Source organism: Paracoccidioides lutzii (assembly GCF_000150705.2).
Source record: "Paracoccidioides lutzii Pb01 unplaced genomic scaffold supercont2.1, whole genome shotgun sequence".
Lineage (NCBI taxonomy): Eukaryota > Fungi > Ascomycota > Eurotiomycetes > Onygenales > Ajellomycetaceae > Paracoccidioides > Paracoccidioides lutzii.
The window spans coordinates 219-26730 of record NW_015440947.1 but is presented as its reverse complement, the minus strand read 5'-3'; the positions used below and the strand labels follow the sequence as shown (position 1 = coordinate 26730).

Sequence of the window (26512 nt, the reverse complement as noted above, 5' to 3'; positions counted from 1 at the left end):
GACTTCAGATCTGGATTCTCTACATCATTATAGAGCTTAACTGATGTTGACATAAGATTAAGCATTTCAGTCACTGCAATTACTGCCTCATCTCACATCTGAAGGGGGGCAGATGAATCTATTAATAATGTTCAGGCTTTTTCAATAATTGAGTCAATAGAATATTCAGACATACCATCTTACTGCAGAGTATGAGGCAGGGTTGATTCTCATTTAATACCCTCACTCATCATATAGACAGCTGCTGCATTTGAATTCAACTCACCATGGTCAGAGTGGATAATTGTGACACCATGATTGAGCAGATTCTTCATAAATTGGTTGAAGGTCCATATATATTTTAGAGTCTCATTGCAGCACTTCAATAGAAAGATCCATCACATTTATGTGGCATCATCAGTGATCATCATTATAAGCTTCTTACCTGCATAGAATGGTGTATCTTCTTCATTACTAAGTGTTTCTCCATCTCTGAATAGGTTCACTCAGATCTTAAGACCTTTGTAAGTGACACAGCATAGAGGAGCATTTTTATAACTTGCACATTTATGCTTGACTTTAATGCACATGGTGCAGAATGAGAGCTTCTTTGAGCTGATGATGACAATTTCAAAACAGAGCTCCTGTGACATTTTAATTAGATTCTTGTCATCAATATGGCTCAATCACTGGTGCCACTCATCAATCAGTAGCTGCTTCAGCATAATGATGGGTAAGTGAGTTGATGAGGACAAAATGAAGATATGAGTATCTGAATCCTTCAGATTAATCAGCTGCTCCATGTCATTGTGATTGAAAAGACTCAGTGATGCAGTGTTCAGATCATAATCTGTTGAAATCACCCTGGGCTTCAGAATCATCAAGTATGCCAGTGGTCCAAGCTTCAGATCATTCATAATACCTCTGAACATAGAGAAGGTGTCAGATAGGACATATATATTATTGGAATTCAAAATCACATAGAAGATGTCATTTTCTGTAGATGCTATTATCTCAAAGTAATTTTCAGCATTCATCTGCAGATCACAGTGAATATAGTCCTGGTACTCCAATAGACCAGCAGATATAAGGTTGGTGAATAAGCCTGGCATCAAATAGATATGATCAAATTCAATTAATCTTTCCCTGACTGGGATGAAGGTGACTCTGATTCCTTGAACCTTCAAGATAATCTTATTGACCACTTGAATTGTAGGGTCACTAATCTCTGTTATTTGGAAAAATCATGATCAATCACATACAATATGACATCCAGCCCCACTATCTCATATGATGAGTGAGTTGATAATTGATTCAGCAGAGTATGCAGACACCTCAATGATCTGCACTAGATTTATCATTTGGAACATTTTGAAGCTGTCATTTGCAGTTGATGAGGTCTTCTTGCTCACACTACTCTTCTTATTGTTATATTTCTCTATTCTCACTGTGTTGGCAGTTCTTCATTCTTCAGAGATGCTATCTGAATTGACTGCTCAGCAGAGCCCATCATGATGATGCTCATATTCCAGGCAGATTGAAAGATCAGACTTTGAACATTCACTCATTTGATAGCCTCTGTGTCCCCTGGGTCAGCCCCCACAGGCTGAATTATTTTGAACATTGCTGCTATTATTGAAACCTGCAGCTGTGTTTTTAGCCTGAGCCATATTGACTGAAGAATTAGCTGCCTGGACAGACTTCTTGGCCTCTTTGAAGGAATTCAATTGAGAGTGTATTTCCTTCATGATTGAATGAACATCTAACACAACAGACTTTGATTTGAACTCTTGTACCTTCTTGATTTTCTTTTGCATGTAGTTTCACCATATATTGAGAAGTGCAGAATAGAACATGTGGAATACCACATCATTTGACAGTAAGATATCAAGTATTTCCAATTTCATAGTAATGTCATTGAACTTATCAAAAAATGTGTGTATGTCAGTGACTTGAACATCACTCATTGATATAAATGCCAGGACTGCTTCCCTGCAGAGCTGTGTTCTTGAGATGAAGAACTTCTCCTCAACTGCATGTCAAAGAGAATAAGTGATCCTGCCCTCATCATACTTATTAAAATGAGACCTAATGCTGGCTGCCAATGCATTCAAAATAAATGTGTAAAGCCAGCAATTTTTAGCCTCTCAAAAATGAGCTCATTCAGGGTCTTCATCAGGGCTTTTGACTTGCTTGTCCTCTAATATAATCCAGCATTGAGTGTCAATTAGCTTGGCCTTCATATTCACATACCAGGAGAGGTAATTTGAAGATCCAACCAGAGCATTCAGCTTGATGATATATTTAGTATTCTGTTTGAACTGGCTGATTGCCTTGCTGACATGGCTATCTGAGTTGTAGAGATTATATTGCATTCAGAATCTGAAGTTCAGATTTCATGCTGATGATTGACCTGTCAGTGAATTTGCAGACATTGTAACTCTGTCATTCTGAGTGCAGAGCCTCTTCAATTGAAGTTGAAGCTGCAATTCTTTACATCTCTCTTTTTGAAGTTCTAAATCAATCTTTTGATGTTCAAGATTCAATCTTCTCAGTTGCAATTCTTCAGAGTCAGTTGCTGGCAGCAGGTTAGAAATCACTGCAGACATCTTCACTCTATCTTCTGAAGAAGTTGAATCAGCATATTCAACATGACATAGGCAGACTGGTCTCACTGTGATAGAGGCTGTAATCAGCCTGGCTTGCTGACCAGGTGTTTCAGAGGGTTCAATTCTGGAACTCTTGAACACTCCTAAGGGGGTTGATGAGCTCAGGGCCCTCTGATCATTTTCAGATTGGTCAGATTGACTGGATTGACTCAATCATAACCACAAGTAAGTCATCATACATTCTGTCATGTCATATTAATCTTCTTTATAACAGAGTAATCTTATTTGATGAGATTCTTGCCTATAAGCTTGATTGAGCAGATTGACATGTTCTTGTGTGATCAGTCACTGAAAAATTAGCAAGTTGCAGATTTTTCTTTCACTCACTAAGTGAATGGATTGAACACAGAAAAAAAAATAATAATAATATAAGAGTGCATCAAATCAATCAATTGACATAAAATAAGACAATATTATATTGAATGAAGTGAGCAGTGATTAATATACACTATATTTGGCAAGAATTCCCTGAATTGGCAGTTATTTGCGCAAAACAGGTCTCATAACCTGTCAAGGATAGATTGCTTGATTGATTATGAGGTGATCGCTAGCTACGCGGAAGTTATATATGGTGCAGATTACGTAAGAAGGCGGATAGGCCTGACAGCATCAACTTATATAACACATTCAAATATATAAAATAAGATGTCCTGAACCTATTTTAATTTAATTTAATTTAATTTAGTCTAGTTATTGGTGGTTGAGTATATATATTTCAGGTTGAAATCTAGTTAAATCAAGATAAATCATCTGAATTTGGCTGCCTACTCGCTTGTGGATTACGTTAACTATATTGTTCTATGCCTGACCCTCATCTGACTATCTCCTCCACTCACCGCATGCCCCCGCGCTCATAGCAACTAGACAACTAGACGGATAAATAATAATATCACCAACACCAACTCCGCACCTCCCCTATATTCATTCCTGTTCTTATTTCTTCTCCTCCTCTTCTTCTTCCTATTCCTTCTTAAATTCTAAGCAGTCCTTCCATAAATCTACCATTTACCTCCCATTTTCCTCTGCGCTTATCTGCCAATAAACCCCTGTTCTCCAACCTCCAGTTACCATGGCGGGCCGTTTTGTTCGCTCATCCAAGTATCGTGCGTGGCTCTCCTAAATAGTCAAAAGAAATCAAAAAGACCAATTGTGTCCACCTTCCCCCGCGACTGACTGCTGCATGCTCTGCTGTAACAGGACATGTTTTCGGACGCCCAACGCGAAAGGTACTCGTGCAGCTACCATACGTCTTATTATCCATAATTTTATCCCTTATCCCTTATCCCACCACTGAATTTGGTGCTAACATTGTACCCCCAATGTCCAGGAACAATGTTATGACAATCTCCACATCTCCAGAAATGCCTGGGACACCAATCTCGTGAAGGTTCTGTTCTCCCCTCTGTCCCTGAAGACTATGACCCGGAAATCGACGGAAACCTGGTCCTAATATATGCTTGATATGGTTAGGTCAACCCTCAATATATATCGGTCAACTGGGAAACCTCAGGGGGTGGCGCATTCGCTGTATTGCCAACCAACGAAACCGGAAGACTCCCTGAACGGTTCCCCCTCTTCCGCGGACATACCGCCGTCGTGCTGGATACTGACTGGTGAGAAACCCCATTTATCCCTCAGGGACGATCAACCAACCAACCAATCGAAATCTATCAATCAATAATAACCGTTGGACATAATAGGAACCCTTTTAACGACTCCTTGATCGCGTCGGGGTCCGATGACGGCAAGGTAAAATCTTAGGACCCTTCTCCCTTCCAAACTCCCATCCCATTTTCTCAATTTCGACCTCCATTTATCATATTATCCATACATCTATCGCATTGCATGTCGATCTCCTGCTGAAATTGGACAGGTTTTTTTATGGAGAGTGCCGGAAAATTTCACATTATACTCAGATGCTGAGCAAATCGAAGATATCTCGCCCATGGGAAAATTAAGTGGACATCCAAGGTATGATCCGCATCCCCCATCATGCCACTATCGATACGAGAGAAACCTGTGCGAGATCTGTGACTTACTTTCTTTTTTCTTTTTTCTTTTTTCTTTTGTTTTCAGGAAAGTTGGACATGTTCTTTTCAATCCGGCCGCCGAGAACGTATTGGCATCGTCCTCTGGGGACTTCACCGTTAAAATCTGGGACATCGAATCCGGATCGTCCAATCTTACACTGAAACACGGCGAAGTGATTCAATCTTTGTCCTGGAGTGCAAATGGCTCGATGTTGGTTACAACTTCGCGCGATAAGAAACTTCGATTTTGGGATGTCCGTCAGGAGAGAGCTGCCCACGAAACCGCTGGCCACTCTGGTGCTAAGAGCAGCCGCGCTGTATGGATGGGAGAACATGATCGTGTCGCCACGACCGGATTTTCGAAGATGAGCGATCGCCAGCTGGCTTTGTGGGATATCCGTGCCCCGATAGAGCCTATCGGTGGTTTCAAATCTCTTGATTCTATTTCTGGTGTCTGCATGCCGTTTTGGGATGAGGGAACCCAATGCTTATATTTGGCAGGAAAAGGGTGAGTAGAATGGCTTGCATTGTTGATTTACATTTTCGTGACTAACTTTTATCTAGCGATGGTAATATCCGTTACTTTGAATATGAGAATGACAAATTCGAATACCTATCTGAATACCAATCAGCAGACCCGCAACGTGGTGTTGGCATCATGCCGAAACGTGGCGTGAACATGCATGAGAACGAAGTGGTTAAGGCGTTCAAAACCGTTAATGATACCTACATTGAGCCCATTTCCTTCATTGTTCCTCGAAGGGCGGAGATGTTCCAAGACGATATCTACCCACCCACCACTGGCCTCAAACCAGCCATGTCATCTGGTGAATGGTTTGCTGGCAAGGAAGGTCTCCCTCCGAAGATTGACATGGAGAGTTTATATGGGGGTGAGGGACTGAAGGAAATCTCCTCGAAAACAGTCTCCGCTCCAAAAGCCACTCCCTCCGTTAAAGCGTCTAAGAATACTACGAAGGAGCCAGAATCTCGAAAACCTGCTCCCGCTACTGTCAGCACTGTCACTCCTCCCTCTGTACAGGAGCAAGCTTCCTCTGTGGCAAACATGGTTTCCAAATATGCAGATCACGAAGAAAAGGGGGAGGATGGCGATGATTGCTCGAGCTTCGAGGAAGTCCAAAAGCCAGCGAGTCGTCCATCTGCCATTACATTTTCTCCACCGGGAGTCAGAGAGCCAGTTGTGGCATCGAAAGGGAATTCGAAGGCAGAGCCCCCCCTCACGACCTCTACCCCAAACAAGGTACGGTCGTCACTTTTGTGTTCTATTTTCGGTAGTGTTGACATTCTACTCTTGTGTATACTCACTGACTTTCTAGTTATCACCGCACACTCCCACCGCGGACATTCCGTCTGGTGTACATGATGTAGTTCAACGTGAACTGTCGTCTATAAGAGCATTAGTTGCAGAGCAGGGCCGGACAATTGTTGCTCAGTCCCAGCAGATTCAGTTCTTAATGAGCGAAATCGAAGAGCTGAAGGCGAAGTTATCCTAACGATTCCCCTAGCCTCTAACTAACATTTTCACTCCTTGGATATATATCTCCCTTGATCGTCTTACCCTTTCCTATCCTTTCACCAACCCATTCAGGATCTGTCCACCATGATGAACTGTGTTTCTGTTGCGAATAGTATAGTTGTACAGCCCGTTTTCCATGTTCCTTTTCTTTGGCTTTGCTTTACCAGGAAGTGCCTGCATGATTCTGAAAGCAAAAGTTGTCAACTGCTAAGCTGAAATTTAGTTGGTGTGGTTACATTGCCGAAAAGAGCGTAGATTTTCTTTTACCAGTGTAAATTTTGATTCACCCAAAAATATCCTTTTGCAATCCAAAATACCCTAAATATTCCATCTAAGGCAGTGCCTTACATCCAATTCTATGATGTAAAGTGCCTATAGTTCGATTATTCACCGTCAAAATTTAATAGTGAAGTGCTGTATGTAATTCTGTAGTATTTTTCACCTAGGGACCATTCAGATGGAGGGTTTATCCATAATGTGAGATGATATATTATTAATAAGGTAACTAAATACCGCTCAATGCCAGACTGGTTAGCCGATTAAAAAAATATATAATAAACGAGAGTAATGTACGAACTATAATAACCACATATCAAGCAACATGGCTTGGACGCTTTTATGATGATATAATTTCCATATTGTCAATGTGGGAACCAACAATGTTGAGGCGGAATTTACCGGGTTAGGGTTCATGTATACGGTTTCCCATCGGTGATTTATTCACACGGAGAGCAGTTTGTTTCGTGCAATGTTAGGGATAGCTTTTCAATTTTGGTGAAAGAAGACTATGTAGTTGTTGAATTTTCTGGGCACTGAAAAGGAGGGGGTCGTGGAAGCATTATTGATGTATTGAGCTGGGTCGGTTTACCTAGGTCTGTGATAGAAAACCCCATATATTAAGCGCACAACGTAAGAGTATGGAACCACATCACAGCGACTATCTAACAGTCTAGAGACTGGTATGTTGAAGGATCATGGAAATGAGTAAAGGAAGGAAGAATTTGTTTTCGTAACAACTCGTACCAATTACCAAAATATATCATGCATCTATCAACTGCCCTGAGTGACGTCTTCGTAGATTATATGAAAGAAGAGGTTCTTTTCCCTAAGAAGATGAAAGAATTTCTAGGCGCAAAAGGAAACAAATATTTGAAATAAAAAGGGAAATATACAAGCAGATGCTTCACGCCAAGTGGGTGATATGGCCGATTTCTTATGGCTTGGTTGGCGCTTCAAAGACAGGACACAATGATTCGTCCATGCTTTAAGCCCATCGAGCAGCTTCTCGTTCAAGCTCGACGCGCTCAGCTCTGGCTTGATCACTTTCCTCGTCTTCGTACTTGTAACTGAGATGCCTTCCGCCCAAAGTCCTACCTTGCCGGTTCTCGCGGCTCCGATTACATCTGCCATCCCTGTCGGCATTCATTGCTTCCCGCCTCTGCTGTTCCTTTAAGAGTCGCTCACGATTTCGCGCCTCACGTTCTAGAGTATGTGGGTCTTTTTCTTGAAGCCGGGATTCGCGATGCTCTGTTGATTTCTTCTCTCGATCTATAGCCTTTTGCTCTTCTGCTTCGTTTCGCTTGAGGCGCCGTGCGTGGCGACGAGAAATTTCAGTATCTTCTCGAGATACTGATCGATCACGACGAGACCGTTTGCGATCGCGGTCGCGATCGTGCTCCCTTTCACGGTCTTTGTCCCGTTCGCGTTTTGGATCACGCTCTCGAACTCGCTCCCTATCTTTATCCCTATCCCTATCCCTATCCCTATCCCTATCCCTATCCCTATCCCTATCCCTATCCCTATCCTTATCCCTATCCCTATCCCTATCCCTATCCCTATCCCTATCCCTATCCCTATCCCTGTCTCTATCCCTGTCCCTGTCCCGATCCCGATCTCGGTCCCGTTGTCGACTTGGTTTACCTTCAATCCCCGATCGGTCCTTGTTAGAACGATGGTCACTGTTTCGTATCGCAAGATCAAGCTTCTCCTCCGAGCTCGGCGGTTTTATGTTGGGGTCAACCCCAACAACTTCCCCATCACCAAGCTCGTGGTCACGATGCCTAGGACTTAAGCTCCGTGTACGATGCCGATGTGACCAATGGGTCGAGGTTGTCTTGCGGTCAATCTTTCTCTCCTTGTCGCGCTTACACCGATGCTGCAAACCTTTTGAAGGCTCCATAGACGGTGATGGAGATCGTGAGTCCCTATAGTCCCGACGATTGGAGCTCTGGTCATCCTGACCATAGTCCTCGTGACGAGATTTTCGCCTGCGATCCCGGCTTCCGTCTTTGCCTCGGTCGCTCCCAGATATGCTCGGCGAACGGGATCGATGTCGATGTCTGCGGTGATGACGAGACCGGTGTCGAGAAGGGGATCTTGATACTGATTTTGGTCTGGAAATAGACGGTTCCCGTGAGTGAGGCGGCGAGTCGCTGAGAAAAACTGTTAGATATGTTACCATAATGCTTGCAAGAAAATTGTGTTACCTGTGGGACTCTTTATCCCGTTTTGAAATGGACCCGCCTCCTCGCAGCAGAGACGGGAATCCTCTACCATTGCGTATGCTAATGTTAGGCAGCCCTTCCCTCATGGCTCTAGGAGCAGCTGGCGCTCCGACAACACCCACACCGCGAGACTCCATCGACATGGTGTTGCTGCGATAAGGGGCAAACAGTCGCGTCGGGGAAGACTGTAGCATTTCGTAAGAAAGGGATGTAGTATCTCGACTTGCATTAGGTAGCTTTGTATAGGCCCCATCGTTGTTATTACCATGCTCTAGATGGTCATTTTGCCGTGCTACAGCACCTACCTGGATATCTGTCCTGGATTGGCTTGCTTGATTGGCTGGGAGCGAACCATCAGCAGTTCTGTTGGAATTGTTGTGCTCTCCAGTTGGTAAAGGCGATTCGCTGGTAGCCTTGTTTTGCACGGATACTGTCGTTGGTTCGGTTGTAAGCTGGTTCTCTTTAAGGTCCTTCTCGCCGCCCGGGCAGAGATCATCATTAAACTTTTTGATATGATCCAAGTCCATATTGAATGTAGAAGCAGTACCATTAGGATCACCAGATACGGGGTCATTTTGAGGCTTGGCTTGCAAGGCGTTGTGGGAATGAAAAGGGCCTTGGTCAGTAGACGATGGGTAACTACCATGCATTGCAGACATAATAAATCCACCACGTCCGCGGCCACCGGGAAGAAACCCACGACCCCAGCCCCGGCCACGGCCAAAGCCAGGAGCAACATTGCCGTGGAAGTCATTGCTAGGATATTGGTGTTGTTGATGTATGTGAGGATAATTTGCGTAGCTTTGGGACAGATTATATCCACGATATCCACCATGACTAGGGCCAAATTCAGCACCCATGCGGTTCGCGAATGGATTTGCATTGAATTTATCTGGACCTCCATTCCACATATTCTGATGACCATCCCATGCTCCTCCATACATGCCATGCACTGCGTTGAAGTTCATTCCCATATTCACCCCATTATTCATGCCATTCATATTCATACCATATCCTCCAAACATCCCCTGACTCGACACCATCGGATCCATGCCTAACCCTGACATTGCTGTAGGTCCTAGCAGTGTTAGCACGCTGCCCACAAATAGAGCCAACCCTTAACTGAATAAGGAAACTTTCTCGAAACATACCTATCTGATTCTGGAATGGCATCAACCCATTGCCTGGGGCGCCGCTGGGCATCGACTGTACCATATGACCAAAGCTATTTACGCCCCCTTGCCAGCCCTGTTGCGGATAGCCACTCATTCCACCCATTCCAGCCACACCATTCATCCCATTCATAGCGTATCCCGTTCCTTGTCCATGTCCATGTCCATGTCCACTTCCACTTCCATAGGCGTCCGAAGAGATGGAGGTAGTCGAAGATCCATGAGGCTGACCCGAACCGAAATCAGCAAGGGCAGGCGTGTTGTCGTCTGTGGCTGGAGGCTCCGCCTGCGTCTGCGTCTGCGTCTGCGTCAATGCGCCGGTGGGGTCAGCACCAGTGCCTTCCTCCGCGGATTCGTTGCTGCTTTCGCCCACGGGATTTCCATGCTAGAGAAAATTGGTGTTAGCTGGAAACCCTGTAAAGGAAAGTGGTGCGGTGATTCTGTAGGGGAAGGGAGGGTTAGACTTACTTGTTCGTCGCCTTGGTCGCCGCTGCCTTGACTGGTAGCAATAGCATCTGCGGCCGTAGTTTGCGATTGAGGGTCACTAATCTTATCCACCACATCTACGCTGCCCGTAGAATGATCAGGGTGGTCAGTTCCCGTGGGGGCGGCACTACTTGTACGACTTGTACCGCTGACTTCTCGGATATCATCCGCCTGGTCTACCACAGAGGTGCTCGTTACAGGTGCGAGATCTGAATTAGTTTGGGAAACTGGTTCTGGTTCAGCTCGTTTGGGGGAAGTAGCTTGAACAGCCGAAGCAGCCGGACTAGTTGAAGCAGCGGGGGGGCGATCTTTCTCTCTCTTTTTCTCCTCGGTGCGCAGGAATGCTTTGAGGGTTGTCCTTAGGGCTTTATTCGGTTTGCATAGGTCTGCGGAGAGCGGGGTATGAGCGCAGACCGGACAACTTTCCGGCAGTGACGCTTGGCCTTTACAGAGAATGGAGAAGTTAGGGATATTTGCACGACTCAACTTAACAGAACACGCGAGAGAACTAGCAGAAACAAAAGGGGAGGGGCGCACTTACAGCTGTCGCATATTGCCTGGTCGCAGCACGGAAGGCGGAATGCATTCAGGGCAAGCTTATTGCACATTGCACATCGCAGTTTGAATGGAATCTCATTTTGGGTGAGGGAGCTACAGGGGAAGCAAAATACACAACGTCAGCATCAGTGCACCAATAGCAAGCGAAGAGGAGATATAAGTTTTCAAGCTGTTTACCTGGCAATGAGCATCAGCCCTGATGCCGGGTCAAGAGCCGCCATATTCGAGGCGTTGCCGCAAACACGGGGCGTGCTACGGTGGAACCAGCGGCAGATAGACTAATAGATTACGACGGGGAAATAACAGGCGAGACACAGGTCGTGGGAACCATTCTGAGGCCAAAGACACGCGGCGCGTAGTTAAGAAGCGGGCGGTTTTCGAAGGGCAGGCTGTGAACCGGCGGGGGGTATGTTGGGTGGGGGGGGAGGGGAGTTTGGAGGTAAAATGAGGCGCCGTTGGCTGCTGCTGCCGTCGTTGACTTGCTGGTGGGCAACCTGGGCAGCGTTGTCGGGTTTGAGGTTAAGGTTGACGTTGTTTTTCGCTCTTTGACTGTTGGCCGTTGCTTAGGAATCAAGGGACGGGTTAGTTAAAAAAAAAAAAAAAAAAAAAAAAAAAAAAAAAAAAAACCCGGGGGCGTCGGATTAACGGATCCCCCGTCACCGAAGGTACAACAAACTAACTAGTTATTAGTTACCTAGTTAGTTAACGTAATTCCACACCAAGTCGGCCACCACAGAGTCGGCCAGCAAATTCACTTTATCCCAACTAGGTAGTTTTTAATTCAAATTATCTCAACGCAACAAAGCTCAATTAAATTAAATTAAATTAAATTACACTTGGTTGAGGGCATCTTAGTCTTGTATGCCCAAACATTCCACAATTGCTGCATCTTCGTGGCGCTCGTACGCGTGTTGTGGGCTCAGCAGCTGAAGGCTTGGGGGGTTGAATAACTGGCTGTTCAACAGGCTCTGCAGGCTCTATAGGGCCTACTAGGAGACTTTGAACTTCTTCACTAGTTAAACCTCCTACTTCCTGCCCAATTCGGCGCCTAGATCTCTTGCGCTTTTGCTTCTCTATCTCATTGGTGTTGAATATATCCTGGTATTGCTTCTTCATAATTGTGGCACTGACCATCCCATATTCACAGGCCTTGATAATTTGGTCAAAACCTTCCACAAAGCCTTGAGGCTGACCCTCCACTAAGCCCTTGATCTTATTCGCCTGCCAGTGTAATTGCTGGGGATTACTAGGTGTTTGAAGCACCCAGGACATGGTTGAATTGCTAGAGCTGCTGCGTGGGGGGGTAGGGGTCCGTAGTTGAATATCCAGCTGCTGGAGGACGTAGTCAGGCTGAAAGGGCACTATTCCAGTTGCCTTGAAGCCGTTTTGAATAGTCTGAGGTTTGAAGGCTGCAGCGTGTGCTGCAGGGTAGGCATCTAGGAAATCTGCCTTCTGAATGGCATTAAATCCAAGCCGCATTCGCTGCTGAACTAGATCTCTGTACGCTCACTTTAAAACTGAAAAAACACCCACATCTAGTGGCTGCAGAAGGTGAGAGGAATGAGGTGGCATGCAAAGGCATATTATAGCATTATCCTTGCAGATTTGGTCAAATTCTGGGGTAAGGTGACTGCCGTGCCCGTCCAGGATAAGAAGGATAGATCTGCCAACTCTGCGAGGATCTGCTGCTGGAATAAACACCCGTTGAAGCCATCTCAGGCTTATTTCATCAGTAGTCCAGCCATTTGGACTGACATCTAGCCTCCAGCCTTCTGGAAGGCCTTCAAACCAACCTTCCAACAAGCCCTGGCCTTTGAGGATGAGATAGGGAGGTAGAGCCCATCCTGACGCGTTGACTGATTCAATTACAGTCACCCATTCACAGTTTCCAGGCTGTAGGAGCTTTGCTCTGCCATAGTGCTCACTACTAGTAATGACCTTAGTAGTGGCACAGAGCCCCATAGCAAAGCCAGTCTCATCAAAGTTGTATATATCCTCTGACACAATCCCATGCTCAGCAATTGTATCTCCTAAGGTCTTAAACCAATCCTTTATAACCTGCTGATCTTCACACTTGGCCCGGTCATGATTACAGCGTCTGGAATAGCGGCTTCGGAGCTCCGTACGACATTTAATCAGCCTTGAAATCCAGTTCTTGCTGACCCGAGGGGGGGAGGTAGTGGAGGCAGTGGAATTCCGTAAGGTAAGAAGATAATTAGCAATATCTTCAACAAATGCCGGCCGGGCGGGGAAACCTCGTTTAGCTTGGTCCAGCACCCATTCAACTAGGCTATCCTCTTCAGCAGCAGATAATTTGTGAGAGTTTGCGCGTAAATTCACCCGTGAGGGCCGGTGCTTGAGGCGATCTTGAAGAGTAGACCTAGGCACATTAAATAGCTTTGCAGCTTCACGAATTGAGAGCTTTTCATCATTTTGAATAGATTTTATCGCGAGTTCAATCCTCCCCTCTTGCTCAACTGAATTTGAAGAGTTTTTCTTGCATTTTGGTGGCATAATTGCGCGTTGAATTGAATGAGCAGTTAAATTAGTGGAGAAATTTGGTGGCCGACTCGGTGTGGAATTACGTTAGTTAGTTAAACCAAGTGTCTTAGGTAATCCCGCTTCACTTCGCAGAGTTCCTTTCCTTTTCTCCGTCCATTTGTAGGATACGTGCTCCAATATGCTACTGCAAGGGTTCCGTAACTGACTAGCTAAGTTAATTGATATGAAGTTACATACCCAATCACCCTTCTAAACTGTCCATTTGAGAGGTGAGTTGGGTTACACGTAAGAGGGTCCTGTTCTTTACCCGCATAAACGATAATCCTGTCCGGTAAACTTCAAGGGCTGGTCTTGGCTTGGGACGTGAGCAAAATAAGCAAGCAAGCAAGTAAGCAAGCCAAAAGCAAGGTCCTCATGAGGGTGCAATTTCAGGTTTAGCGCTCAGTCCGACTGAGGCAGATGGATGGGATGTTTGGTGTGGGCCCTGGGGTATATAATCAAGTGGGGTGGAGTGGGTGGAGTGGTTGGAAAAGGGGGGAAGAAAGAAGATAAAAAAGGTGGTTGTTGCAAGCTCCACTGTGTAAGGACTTTCCGCATAAACATTCTTCCGCCGGCCTCCCTCAAGCTGAGCTTTGGGCAGGGGGAATTTATTCGGGACTCCATTTCGAAGAACGAACCACAACAGGCTGTCAGATCATCTAGTGAGGTGCGGCCACCTGCAGAGCAGACAGCTTCACCAGAGCCAAACCAACCAACGAATCATCCAACCACTCTCCCCGTCTTGCTAGCATCTAGACGCCGCAAGTTCCTACCCTCTCCTGCCGACCTCAGCTCCAACACCGCGGAAAAAGAAAGGTATCGGATCAATCTACTACTGCTGCTTGCTCCTGCTACACTGCTACTGAAGGCACTCTACCGCTCTACCGCACGGAGCAGTCACTAGCTGTGTTCATCGTTACCACGGGTAGCGGAGATTGATTCGATAGATTGATTCGATGACTAGCCATTTCCAAGTCTATTGATCTATTTGCATGTTTCTCCACACCAAAGGGTCGTCTCCATCTACTCCGTTATACACACACAAAAAAAAGTTTAAAAAACCCTCTTGGAGTCTAGTGCATATCTAGTATAGCTACATGCCGGAGGTGTATATTTGCTAGGTAAGATATTTTGCGCTTTAATTAAATTCGCATCTGCTTAACTGCTCGTTCTCTCCCTTCTATCTTCCCACGTTTCTGAGGAAATAAATCAGATCGGCTACTGTATGCCTCCAGCTCTATTTTGATCTTAATCTGCTCCATGACGCGTTGTTTTAGTCGTCCGCTTGTGATGGCTGTGTTGGCGTTTCCGTCTATGTATAGAAACATGAACAGCCGATTGTGATCTCCCTATAGTTCACTCCTCTGAACCTCTTCTCTATATTTATTCCTGTCCATGGACCCTGCCCCTGCTAACACCTGCGGTGCCCAGCGATGACAGACCAGGATAACTCGTACAGACCCCGATCGCCGGATTTCTCAAGCTTCCCCGGAACCCTCCGTATCCCCCCCAGTCCTTACGGACCAGCCCCATACCCTCTCAACAGCCCGCTGGCACACAGGGCTTCCTACGACGCGTCCCCGTTCTTCAGCCCTCAAGACGCCCAGCCCCAGCTCCTACCGCAACTCCAACGCCCGGCACCATCGTACGTCGAACCATCTTTTGATACAAACTTCCCCCAGATGCCACCACAAACGAGATCACAGTCTGTAACTGCAGCTGCGGGGCAGCAGCACCAGCAGCCGCCGCCCGTAGAGTGGCATACAGCGCCAGAGCCCCCCGCAGAGAGCCAGCCGATGAAAATGGGGAGGACCACCCCGTCACGAGCTTCTGGGGGAGTCGAAGTCAAAACAAAGTTTCCTGTAGCTAGAATAAAGCGAATCATGCAGGCCGATGAAGATGTTGGGAAGGTTGCCCAAGTTACACCTATTGCTGTTTGTAGGTTTATGCATTTTCTTCTAAACCCCCTCCCGACAACCATCTTTTCTTGGTGACCTGTCGTATTCCATCCACCAAACATGAGAGCTTGGCTAACAATAGTTATCTTTTGCAAACATTAGCCAAGGCCCTCGAGCTCTTTATGATATCCCTTGTCACGAAAGCTGCCCAAGAGGCCAAGAATCGGTCTTCGAAGCGTGTGACTGCAGCGCATCTCAAGGAAGCTATTGGGAAGGATGAGGTTCTCGATTTTCTTGCAGATATCATTTCTAAGGTGCCCGATCAGTCAACGGGTGGGAAGAAGGATGACGATGGAAGTGACCATAATGACGGACGTAGGAAAAAGGGAGGTGGGCGACGAAAGAAGGAAGACTGTGATGATTTCTGACATGATGTTACCGGTGTTTGATTCCCTTAACGATTTCTATTTTCCATTTCTTTTTTTCATTTATTTTTTATCTTTGTTGCATTCTTTTGTTTCTTCTCTTGCTCCTTCCTTGCTTCCTTTCAATTTTACTAGAGTAACACCAGCCCTGGACCGTGTAGCATTTAATGGAATTGGAGGCGTTTATCGGATCGAGGCTTGCTTCTCATTGGTTAGCTCAGTTTGTGAATCACGATACTGCCTGGATGTTTATAGCGGAATCCGGTGTCTTTACAAAAGCATTATGGTCATGAGCTGGAAGTCATGATCAGGCCGGTTTACATACATACAGTGGCATCACGGTGTGTGTCCTGGCTTCTCTGATTGCCTGGTGAAGTAAATTTTATAATTCCTGGCCATAGAGAAGTGTGCCCGGTATATACGGTAATAACTTAGAGGACGCAAACTTTTAATTCTAAAACAATCTCATTTCATTCTTATTCTTTCCTCTTTCATAGGGTTCATTATAACCGAAGAATCAAGGGGATCAGGAGCATTGTGGATCAAACCAACTAAAAATAATTATTCAGGTCACTGCATTTTTAGTCCGCATCACGAAACAAACTCCTCAAAACAAGGTAACTACTACAGTGTAGGCTTTACGTGCCAGCCAGCACCAAACACCAAAGGCCAACACCCGAGAAAATCTTTCAAAAGTGTTTGACTGGTGAAGGGATCTATCATTCGCATCCTTTTGTTCCGCAACGGATATGCTGTCGATTCTGAACCATGGACTTTGTAGGTTGTCAGCCAGAGTTCTCATTTCCGGTCCCTTACTCTGCTCACTTCTTCCTGTTTGAGACTCATCCAAATACTCACTAATAGTTGCCTGTAGTGGTCTCGTCTCATTGGGGGTTCTGGCCTGTCGCCATCTAAGGGGTTTCGGGGGAACTCTGCAGCTGACCGTCTGTCGGCGTTTAAGCATGCGTGTAATACGCTCGATGTGAGAATAGATAACTACTCCTCGTACTAGCCTAACTTGCCTTTCGGCTATTGTCCTTTGTTCCAATTCCAATGCTAACACGACGTTTATCATCCTATTTAATAGCAAATATGGCGTAGCGCCCCGACGGCTTCGGGAGACGCTGCTGCCATTCCTCAGGTCCGAAATTGTCTCCATCGCCTTAATTCTGTCCTCAGCGATGAGTCTCGCGGCCCTGCACCCCATCCTTGCCAGGCGTTTGCTGCCACCTCGCAGGTGTACCTTACCGTCACCAAACTTGCGCTATCGTCTTGTGATCCTGGAGTGATCTCGAGTGCCGCAATCCTCTTCAATACATTGATTGACGCGGAAGTTGAAGGCATTGTCGATAATCGTATCTTTGCGAGGGCACTGGTCGACCTTGTTCGTAGAGCGGGCTCTGCTGGCGAGGAAGGGGAGGGGAGGCTTGTGGAGCTGCTGTTTGGAGTTGCAAATAATATCAGACTGCGTCCTGCCATTCTGTCTGCTTGGTTCTTCCCCAAGAACTACGGGAATCGAAAATTGGAAGTTATTGAGAGCGGAAACGAGTTTGCGGGTGCAACACGAAAGGATGACTTCCCTTTCTTCTATCTTCTAATCGACTACGTGCATCACGAGGGAAGATCGGGCGATTTTGCCCGCACTGGTCTACTGTATATTATCGAGACGGCATCAAGATCAAAAGAACTAGAGCGTTGGCTGATAGAAAGTGACCTTGCCACCTTAATGGCTACGGGTCTAGGGGCGCTTTACAGCCAGTTGAACAGGTCCGTACGCAAGTTTGCTTCTATCCGGCCATCAACGTATATCCACTGACATTGTAATCACAGAAATCTTCTTTTCTCGAGGAGGGATGACGAGAGTATCCCCCGTATCATCGCTCTTTCTGACCACGCGCCAGAGGAGGCTGCCGCTCGGCCCAAACTCGGCACTCATATGGATGCATTTCTTTCTTATTTGCTATTCTGGCAAGACACCATCGACCATTGTAAATCCACTGAAGTCAATGATACACTGCTTGATCATTTTCAGGTTCTATTTCTCCAACAATTACTGTAGGGTTAATGCCCGCGCGCTGATATTCATACTGTCCTTGACTGACTATGATATAGCTATCCTTCCCTCTTGGAATCATCGGATGTGGATGGAGGCTCCACATCCGCTGTGCTCACCTATCTTTGCCGCATTTTGGAATCAATTGACCAACCAGACTTGGTTCATCGAATTTTGCACTTTTTACTGGCCTCCTCGTCTGGGGTTGAGCCCGCCATTCAGATTCCCAAGGAAAAGCTGCGAATGTCGCTAAGTCGCCGCAAGTCTCTTGATCTTCTAGCTTCGTTTGCTGAGGCTTCTGCAAAACCGTCACCGGAACTTTTCAATTTGGTTGACCTCGTTTTGATGAGTATTGGGTCAAAAAACACCCCCACGGTGGTAGCAACTCTCCAGCTCATCTCTGTCATTTTTCAACGGCACCATATATTTGCAAGTTCGTTGATTAAGACCGTTTATCGTCCTGAGGGTTCTGTTCAAATGCGCTCAATTGGTGCGCTTAATGCGGAATTACAGCATTTTGTGAGTTTGGCAAAATTAATACTGGAAGACCCCTTCTTGGATCAATCCTACCAAAATTATCTCCTTGATGCGTCTGCCATTCTCGAATTAAGAACACCCGTTCTACCTTTGATTGGAAGCATAGCCACAGATCCCCCTCGAGATTCGCTTTTGCTTCTGCATACTAACGATGATATATTTCGGGAAATGGCCTCTCGGTTGGAGTCATTTTTCACTAACAGCGTTGTAATGAATTTAGCGTTAACAGACGCTATCACCGGTTTGGCAACTTCGAACTTTGTTTCCTTGGATGGATGGCTCCTAGTTGAGCCTCATAATTACGAACACCAGGCCTCGGATCCGAGCTCCATAGGCTTCCCTCATCAGGAAATTGACCCCAGTGGAAAATTGAATCACATCTTTAATTACTTCTCTTGTACGCCGTCAGCGTTGCCACTAGTGCCAAGGATTATTCGCAAACTGGTTCTAAGAATCGAACAATGGCGGCTTGAAATACCAGATTTCGACATCCTGGTGGCAGCCCGCAGATATTTGCTGCATTCCGGAAACACGAACGAGGCAGAGATTGATGAAGAATATATTGCCAAGTTTTCTGCATCCCCCCCTGGACCTGCAAGTGAGCGCCAGAGTCAGAATACGACCAGGGTTGGGACGGGCTCCGACTCGCCACGTGGCCGCAAAACATCACTTTTTGAGCGAACAGATTCTTCGCCGTCACGTCGTTCGGGCAATTCTGGTTCAAGATCGCTATTTAGTTCCCCTCTCCGGGATTCTTCCCAAAAGCAAGCATCCTCCCGGCCAGTGTCAGCAACCCACTCTTCATTGGCAGCAGATGACCTTCGTAGACGTCTTGCAACCCCAATGAAAGTCGATTTGTCTGTTGATTCCTCTGACAACGAGGTTTCTGAAACCGACAGTTTGAATTCTCCTTCAGCTCATTCAAGGTTAGAAACGATTGGTGACCAAGCACATCTCAAGGAGCACAGTCACCCAAATGACCACGTTACACTAGGACACATCCTGACAAATGTCATCATCCTATATGAATTTATTCTTGAGTTAACCGCTTTGGTTCAGGTTAGGACAACGTTATTTCAAGAGCTCAAATTTGAGACCTAGTTATTCGGCTACCATGTGTTAGCTGGCTTTTTACACCGTATTGTAAGGTATATGCATTGAAGAGGTGGACGATAAAAGCCTTCTCCAATGCTGCTGTCGATATTTTTGTAAAGTTCCTTAAGTCCATTTCTATAGATACGCTCAGGTCCCTTGCATGGTATGGCACCTGCAGATTAGATTTGTTTCTCCTGGCAAAATGTTATTATTTTCAGTCACTCATTTACTACTATATATTACTATTTTCTTGCTGGGTGGTCATAGATGCAGAGTTTTAATATCTACTATCGTGTTTACTCAAATCAAGGTATTAACTTCATTACAGCTGAACTACAACATCCTCTTTTTGAGGCTGTTCAACTGACACAAAAAGAATTATTTCATGCCATACCTACTCTGTTATGTTCATCAAACATGTGAAAGATACAACAAACATTCATGAATAGTTGGACTTGCTCTGTACAGTTCATGCTTTATCTAAATTTCTGTGCAAAGTCATAACTGATATTTTTTTGTCCCTGAGACTACACATTTCACGGATGTGCTCATCTGCACTGGATGTTATGTAGCTCAGGGGATCAACCATAGTTACCTGTAATACAGGGGCAGCCTATTCTATAGGTAGGTACTCAGTGAGAGGAATACGTAGTTATATATTAGTGACTATAAATTTTAAGACAAAATTTCTCTGGTGGTTTTCGGTGAGGCTACTTCGCTGGTAGTTAACTAGTTAACTATAGAGCAGGAAACAATTTAGATCATTCCATGCAATGATACAAATCTACATGGTGGATGATGATTCCAACGACAGTTGGATTTGCCTTGCCCACTTGCTTGCTCCTCAAAGCCGATTTCCCATCCAGAAACGAACTTGACACCTATTAACTAGTTATTGGTTACCAACCGGATACCAATGTTTGCATTCTTGACTTCTTGTTACCCGCAGTTTTGTCTGAACAGAAGCGGTGGTTAATTATGTCAGGATTACGTGTGATTCATACAAATTAACTAGTTACGTGCGATTGCGTATAGTTGATGAGTCATTTAGTTGCTTAGTCATTCCAGCGCATTCTTTGTAGATAAATACCACCTTCTTTCCTACCTGTTCGTTTGAAGATTGATGCAGAGAATATACCGCTCATTTTGATGCATTATTAGCTCGTGAGATATGCCGACAAATTAGTAGTTAACTAGTTATAGTCACTAACGTAGATCTAATCAACTTGGAAGACATTCAAACTACCTGCGGTCATCAAACCCCGAACCGCCAATGACTAACACATCCAGTTAGAGGGTCGGAAGGGTCAGGAGATTCTGATCGGTGATCCTGGAGCTGCAAAGAATAATTGTTGACTATTAGTTAGCAAATGACGTTTGATTCTGAAATGGTCTACAGAGAATTTAGAATTTATGCAGCGGCGGTAGTTTGCACCACGGATAACTAACATCGTTTTGTGACACAAACTCACACCTCTCTGCACATGCTCAACGGCCTCTCCACGCTTATAAGTTCAGACCATTGCGAATATCGTGGCTGCTGCTGCATACTCCTTGACCAATGATATTTCCATTTTTATGAGAGCTGAAAATGGATTGTATTTTCTTCTACAATATTGCAATACTGTTCACTTTAAGAATATTTTGACGTCCCTGTGAATACCCTCCTCTGAAACTAAGGGGTAAATCTACAATAGATGGAAAAAGGGGTAATCTCCTCTAACTACTGGTGAGAACTTCATCCCTTTAGGGCGGCTTAAAATATCCGAGTTGCAAAAAAATTAAACATTACGGACTACACTCCTACGTAGGCAATCAATTCCATCTGACGATTCAAACATGGCCTCAGTGTCGCTGGGAAATTGGCGATGATTCATGACTGGTCCTCTCTCTTCTCAAGGAAAAAACATGCGTCACCCACGACTATTAATGAGTTGGTAGCCTTTCCTTCCTTCCTTTCTTTCTTTTTCTTTTTTGGTTTTTTTCCTGGGTGAGCTGCGGTTGTTCTGCTGTTGAGGGTCAGCAAATGTTGTGTGACCTTGCAGCTTTCATGGTTTTATCACTTTTCAACGTTGAGGGGCCCTGTGTTAAATAGTAGTGATGGTTTGTTTTTGTTCATGGAGAAGCCCTGGCCTGTCATGTGCCGGAGGTGCTGTCCCATGATGAGGTTTCCGACATGGACGGATGATGGACGACGACAATCGATTTTCAGAAGATATCACCACTTATCTGCCGAACGGAAGACACCGCTGTTATTCTTGATGTTTTCAAAAGTTTTGAAAGAATTGTTTCAAGACGCATCTGAGACGAGGATTGTGCATACTGCATGTTTAATGCGCAGTCGACATGCGTAACGTGAGGAAAGTTCTAAACTGACAACTTATTGTGTTTGACAAAGTGATGGATGTAGCTAAGAAGGATATTTTTGGTCAAGTAGGGAGTAACTAATTGCTGAACGGCACAAACAGCCAGCCCATGGTCGGATGAGAGGACCAAGGGCACAAGGTGGGAGGGTTGAAGGGCTGTTATTGACAACATGCGAACTAGCCGATTACCGAGCGTTGCATCCAACACCTTCAGGGAGGACAACAGAACCATTGTTAGATAGCCAGCACTTCAACGTAGTTAACTATGAGGTGTGGAATTATTAATCCGGACCGTGAAGCCACCTTTCGGGGGTTGCCAACCAAACCAACAACGCTTTTCATTTGACAGTTGAATCCAAGCCTCCAATGTCCCTTTGGCCTAAAGGTTTCCTCGTGACGAGAGCGTAAGCAAAGCAGGCGTTGTGCTAATGCAGAGCAGGTAGAGGAATAGTTACAAGTAACTACTGCGACGTTGTTAGTTTCACAACGTCACAGTGTTTGCCTCGTTAGTGGGAACCAATAGCTAACGAGAAAGCCTGTTAAGTCTCCAAACTTCAGAGTGCGAGATACCCACTGTGACAGAGCTGATCGTCGACGGTTTGCAATATGCATACCATAAAAATGCCTACACCTGGAGTTATTCTCAGAACTATCAACGCCACTTTCTGGTTATTAATAAAACTTACTTTCTTATTTACCAATTCTACGGGTTAACCACAATATTCATGATTACTCTTGTACAACCAAGGTTGTTGACATCCAGGCGCCCATCCAAGAGGGCGCCCGCATGCAAGTCAAACCCTCGTCCGACACGTGCCGTACGGTGTAATTTTCATTGCCGAAGGATGCTTCAAACAGATTTGCCAGTCATTACAGCTACAATTGAAGAGGAGAAAAAGTTAGAAGGGAAGTGATGGAGGGAGGGGAGGGGCATAGTTTCAAGATTCAAAGCAAGGGTTTTTTCTAGAAGCTTGGTCACCAACATTAATAACAAAGCCTCCCGTCAACAAAGAAGTTGTAGAACGACCCCGCGCCATCATGTAGATACACACATGTGTAGAGAGAGGGGGGAGAAGACAAGGGAGAGGGAGAGCGAGAGATTGCTCTTCCAAGACTAGGAAGAGTAGGAAGAGAGAGGCGAATCAGCTGACGTCCCGCCAAAGAAGCCGAAAAACATTCCCTTGATTGAGCAACCGAAGTGGCATTTGGCAACTGCGGACCTGTGAGTGTTGACTTGACGGGGCATATCCAACAGCCCGGCTAGCAGAGAGGAGGCAGGGCAGGCCGGGCAGGGGTTTTGAGAGACTCATGCAGGAGGAGGTGCAAACAAGCAGCTATCTACTTTGGTTGCCGGGTGGTGGTGTGGGGTCTGCCAAGGGTCTAAGATCGGACCCGCAAGCCCAATGAATGAATTGAATGAATGATTGGGTAAGCCGGATCGAACTGGATGAACACAACCCTTCAAGGCTGCAACGGTTGTCCTTGTACTGTACGAATCAATACCGTACTTCCTCCGTCCACAAATACGGCATGCATGTACCTTGTATGTACTGACAGATAAGTGGACGTTCTCCGTACGGGGTCTGCACATTCCATCAAATGTTTATATATATACTGCCCGCGTGTTCAGCACCGCCCCCACTCACTGCGGAGTACGCACATAAAGGGTTTGTGGTTAACAGCCCTGGCCAGGCAGACAGGTACCAAACGGACTTATTCCGAGCATGGAATCCGTACCTAACAATAAAAATCTACGCCCAGAGATCGCAGCACTTGTCGGCATCTGAATATAGGCCATATCAATGTTATTGATGCCATCCGTTAGTTATAATATGCGGCTTTCTGTTATTAAGTATACTGTTCCTGTTACTTGCCCGGGTACCCCTCCTACATGTATGAACATACGTACATTTTGTTCAGTATGAAGAATGTGGCTACAGAGCCCTCCCTGCGTCTATGGGGAAGTACACAAGTGTGTACTGGTACACCGCCATCCGCTCTTCTGCTGAACCTCACTCCCACCTTTGCAAGGTTGCGCCCAAGCCCATTCCCGTTCTGAACTAGTCCACATTCATGTATGCATGCATGCCTGAACCATACATACATACAGACTTACATGCATATACATACATGGAAATGGACATGGACATGGACATGGACTACATGGACTCTGTACAGTCGTACATTGAGACTTGCGGTTGGGCCCCCGGGGCCGGAGGAGGGGGGGAGAGGGGGGGTGTGGGTTAACTTGACGTAAACCTTGGAAGGTCAGACATTACATCGTCACTCCGATTGTCAACAACAACAACAACTCCTCTATCTCCGGTTTACCAAACTGTCGGGTCTTCGAGAGGCCTTTGTGAATGCTGCCAGGATTTGGCTGAACTATATTACCGCGCAAAATGCCTCTCGTCCATCATGTTTCCCTTTCACCTCAATGGGGATCCTCCGCCCTTTTTAGTTCAAAATGTTGTCCACCCTCTTGCCTACCTCCCTACGTGTGATTGCCGTTCTCCTCGGGGCGGCACCCGCCTTGATTCTGGCTGCTCGGGTGATTTATCGACTCCGTTTTCACCCTCTCACCCAGTTTCAGGGGCCCTGGTATGCAGCTGCGACTTCGCTAACTTTGGCCACCCTCTCTTTGGTTAGACTTGATATCGTGTGGATAGAATACTTAGTGAAGAAGTATGGCCGTGAGTTTCAACTCACCTTGCAAGAAGATTGATAAAGAATAACTAGTTAACGGGTTGATTTATTTATTTATTTATTTTTATTTTCACTTTCCAATAACCAACCTTTGGATAGGAAGGCACCCAATCCGAATCCAACCGAATCTTCTTTTGTTTCCTCATCCATCCGCACTAAAGGAAATATATTGCGACCCAAAATGCAACACCAAGTCCAGCATGTATGGAACAGGCGTTTTCGGTCCTCCACATCTATTTTCGACCCTTGACGGCGATAAGCATCGTGAGCTTCGAAAGTCTCTAGGAGGTGCACCAGTACGGATAACTTGGAACCACCCTGAACAAGTCAAATGGAAAACTGACTTGTGATTTCTTGGTAGTGGACTATAGGATCGTTGAAGAACAACTGGGAGCCAAGATTCGATGACCACGTTCTCTTACTTTGCCAGAAGTTAAAGGAGAATGCAGACGCCAATGAACCGGTGGTTTTGTGTGACAGGGTAGCGTAAGGGACTTGCCCAATTTCATAAACCATGACGTGATACAATTGGCACCTGGGACTAACGCTTCCGTAGTCAATTCGCCGCGGATATTGTCACTATGTTACTCTTCACTGAGCCTTTCGGTTTCGTGCGCAATGCCAGAGACGAACGTCGAATTCTTGAGACATGGCGCCAGAGTCTAAATATCTTTGCCTTTGCCTCTCGATTCAATTTCTTCCATTATTATCTCGCGAGGATCCCCGGATTGAGTACTTTATGCTTTCCCAAGAAAACTGACGTTTATGGCATGGGATGGCTGATGGGGGAGTCCGAAAGACAAGTTAATGAGCGCCAAGCTCTGGTGCAAAGAGGTCTCGCTCCGAAAATCCCGGACTTTTTGCAACAGTGAGTAACCGGTGTTTTTGGGCATCAATTCTACGCCGTTTCATTGCAGCTATCGTACATGCAAATCTCCGTCTTTGAGCAGGGTGAGCGATAGAAACTAACGTTTTCTAGTTGTCTCGACGCTCGACTGGACAAAAATCCACTGAGCCAATCCCAAAAGGAGGCTCATGTGACGCTTTTTGTCCAAGCTGGATCTGACACTACTGCTACAGCGCTCGGATCGACCTTGCGTTTCCTCATAGTTCATTCAGAAAAACTTGAGCGTGCAACGCAAGAAATTGATCAGGCGTATCGTGCTGGATTGCTTTCAACCCCCGTGAAATATGAGGAAACACGACAGCATCTTCCATACATCGTGGCTTGCATTAAGGAAGCATTGAGGCTCCAACCACCAGCGACTAATCTTTTCGGTCGTGTTGTTCCAAAGGACGGAAAGATAATTGACGGGCATTATATCCCTCCAGGTGTTGAGATCACCAGTACGGCGTGCGTTGTTCAAAGGGATCCGGAAGTTTTCCATCCCGATCCACATTTATTCCGACCAGAGAGGTGGCTGGACAGAAGCAAGGCAGCTGAAATGGATACTGCTATATTTAGTTTCGGAATTGGCCCACGGACCTGTCTCGGAAGGGACATTGCTCATATGGAACTATACAAGGTTATTCCGGAGGTATGTCTCCTATACCTTTGTGTGAATGTATCACGTACTGATATTTCATTATAAAGCTTATCCGGCGGTTCCACTTCGATCTTATGGAACCGGGTGAATATCTTGTTGTAAGTGGTGTTGGATACAATATAAATTTGACAGTTAATCTTACGCCACGTCTATGATTTTCATTTTTAATTGACTTGAAGCTTGCTGTTTTAAGTTACATTTAACATTTTATATAGTTACTTTAACTACAATATTACAAGAGTTAAAAATTTAAAATATTAATATTTATTAAAGTATTAAAAATAGTTTTTACTTTTTATATAAAAAATTTAATAATATTCTATACTTCAATATGTATATATGTTATAGTTTTTTATAATTTTGTTAATTTTTCACTTTAAAAGTTTATTTTATGAGAAAATTAAAAAAAATT

At 45.3% G+C, this 26512-nt stretch overlaps 5 protein-coding genes across 5 annotated transcripts; 4 read left to right on the top strand and 1 right to left on the bottom strand.

The window, feature by feature from the left end:
* Positions 1–3717: 3717 nt before the first annotated feature.
* Positions 3718–6189, top strand: PAAG_00004 (actin binding protein; the record flags this gene model as incomplete). The annotated part of the gene is made up of 9 exons (XM_002797419.2): positions 3718–3751; positions 3846–3874; positions 3976–4035; positions 4119–4261; positions 4349–4397; positions 4522–4619; positions 4725–5186; positions 5243–5936; positions 6013–6189. The coding sequence occupies 9 exons, from the start codon at positions 3718–3720 to the stop codon at positions 6187–6189; spliced, it is 1746 nt and encodes a 581-aa protein (XP_002797465.1).
* Positions 6190–7476: 1287 nt separating this feature from the next.
* PAAG_00003 (hypothetical protein) lies at positions 7477–11153 on the bottom strand (the record flags this gene model as incomplete). The annotated part of the gene is made up of 6 exons (XM_002797418.2): positions 7477–8644; positions 8699–9785; positions 9868–10273; positions 10357–10817; positions 10916–11025; positions 11110–11153. The coding sequence occupies 6 exons, from the start codon at positions 11151–11153 to the stop codon at positions 7477–7479; spliced, it is 3276 nt and encodes a 1091-aa protein (XP_002797464.2).
* A 3753-nt stretch (positions 11154–14906) lies between these two features.
* Positions 14907–15799, top strand: PAAG_11028 (hypothetical protein; the record flags this gene model as incomplete). Its single annotated transcript, XM_002797417.2, has 2 exons — positions 14907–15411; positions 15534–15799. The coding sequence occupies 2 exons, from the start codon at positions 14907–14909 to the stop codon at positions 15797–15799; spliced, it is 771 nt and encodes a 256-aa protein (XP_002797463.2).
* Positions 15800–16564: 765 nt separating this feature from the next.
* PAAG_11027 (hypothetical protein) lies at positions 16565–19487 on the top strand (the record flags this gene model as incomplete). Its single annotated transcript, XM_015846740.1, has 5 exons — positions 16565–16573; positions 16671–16778; positions 16884–17563; positions 17627–17851; positions 17909–19487. 5 exons carry the CDS (start codon positions 16565–16567, stop codon positions 19485–19487), a joined length of 2601 nt encoding a protein of 866 aa, XP_015703544.1.
* Positions 19488–24314: 4827 nt separating this feature from the next.
* Positions 24315–26255, top strand: PAAG_00001 (hypothetical protein; the record flags this gene model as incomplete). Its single annotated transcript, XM_015843875.1, has 6 exons — positions 24315–24540; positions 24653–24849; positions 24915–25039; positions 25110–25421; positions 25533–26091; positions 26148–26255. 6 exons carry the CDS (start codon positions 24315–24317, stop codon positions 26253–26255), a joined length of 1527 nt encoding a protein of 508 aa, XP_015700210.1.
* Positions 26256–26512: the final 257 nt, after the last annotated feature.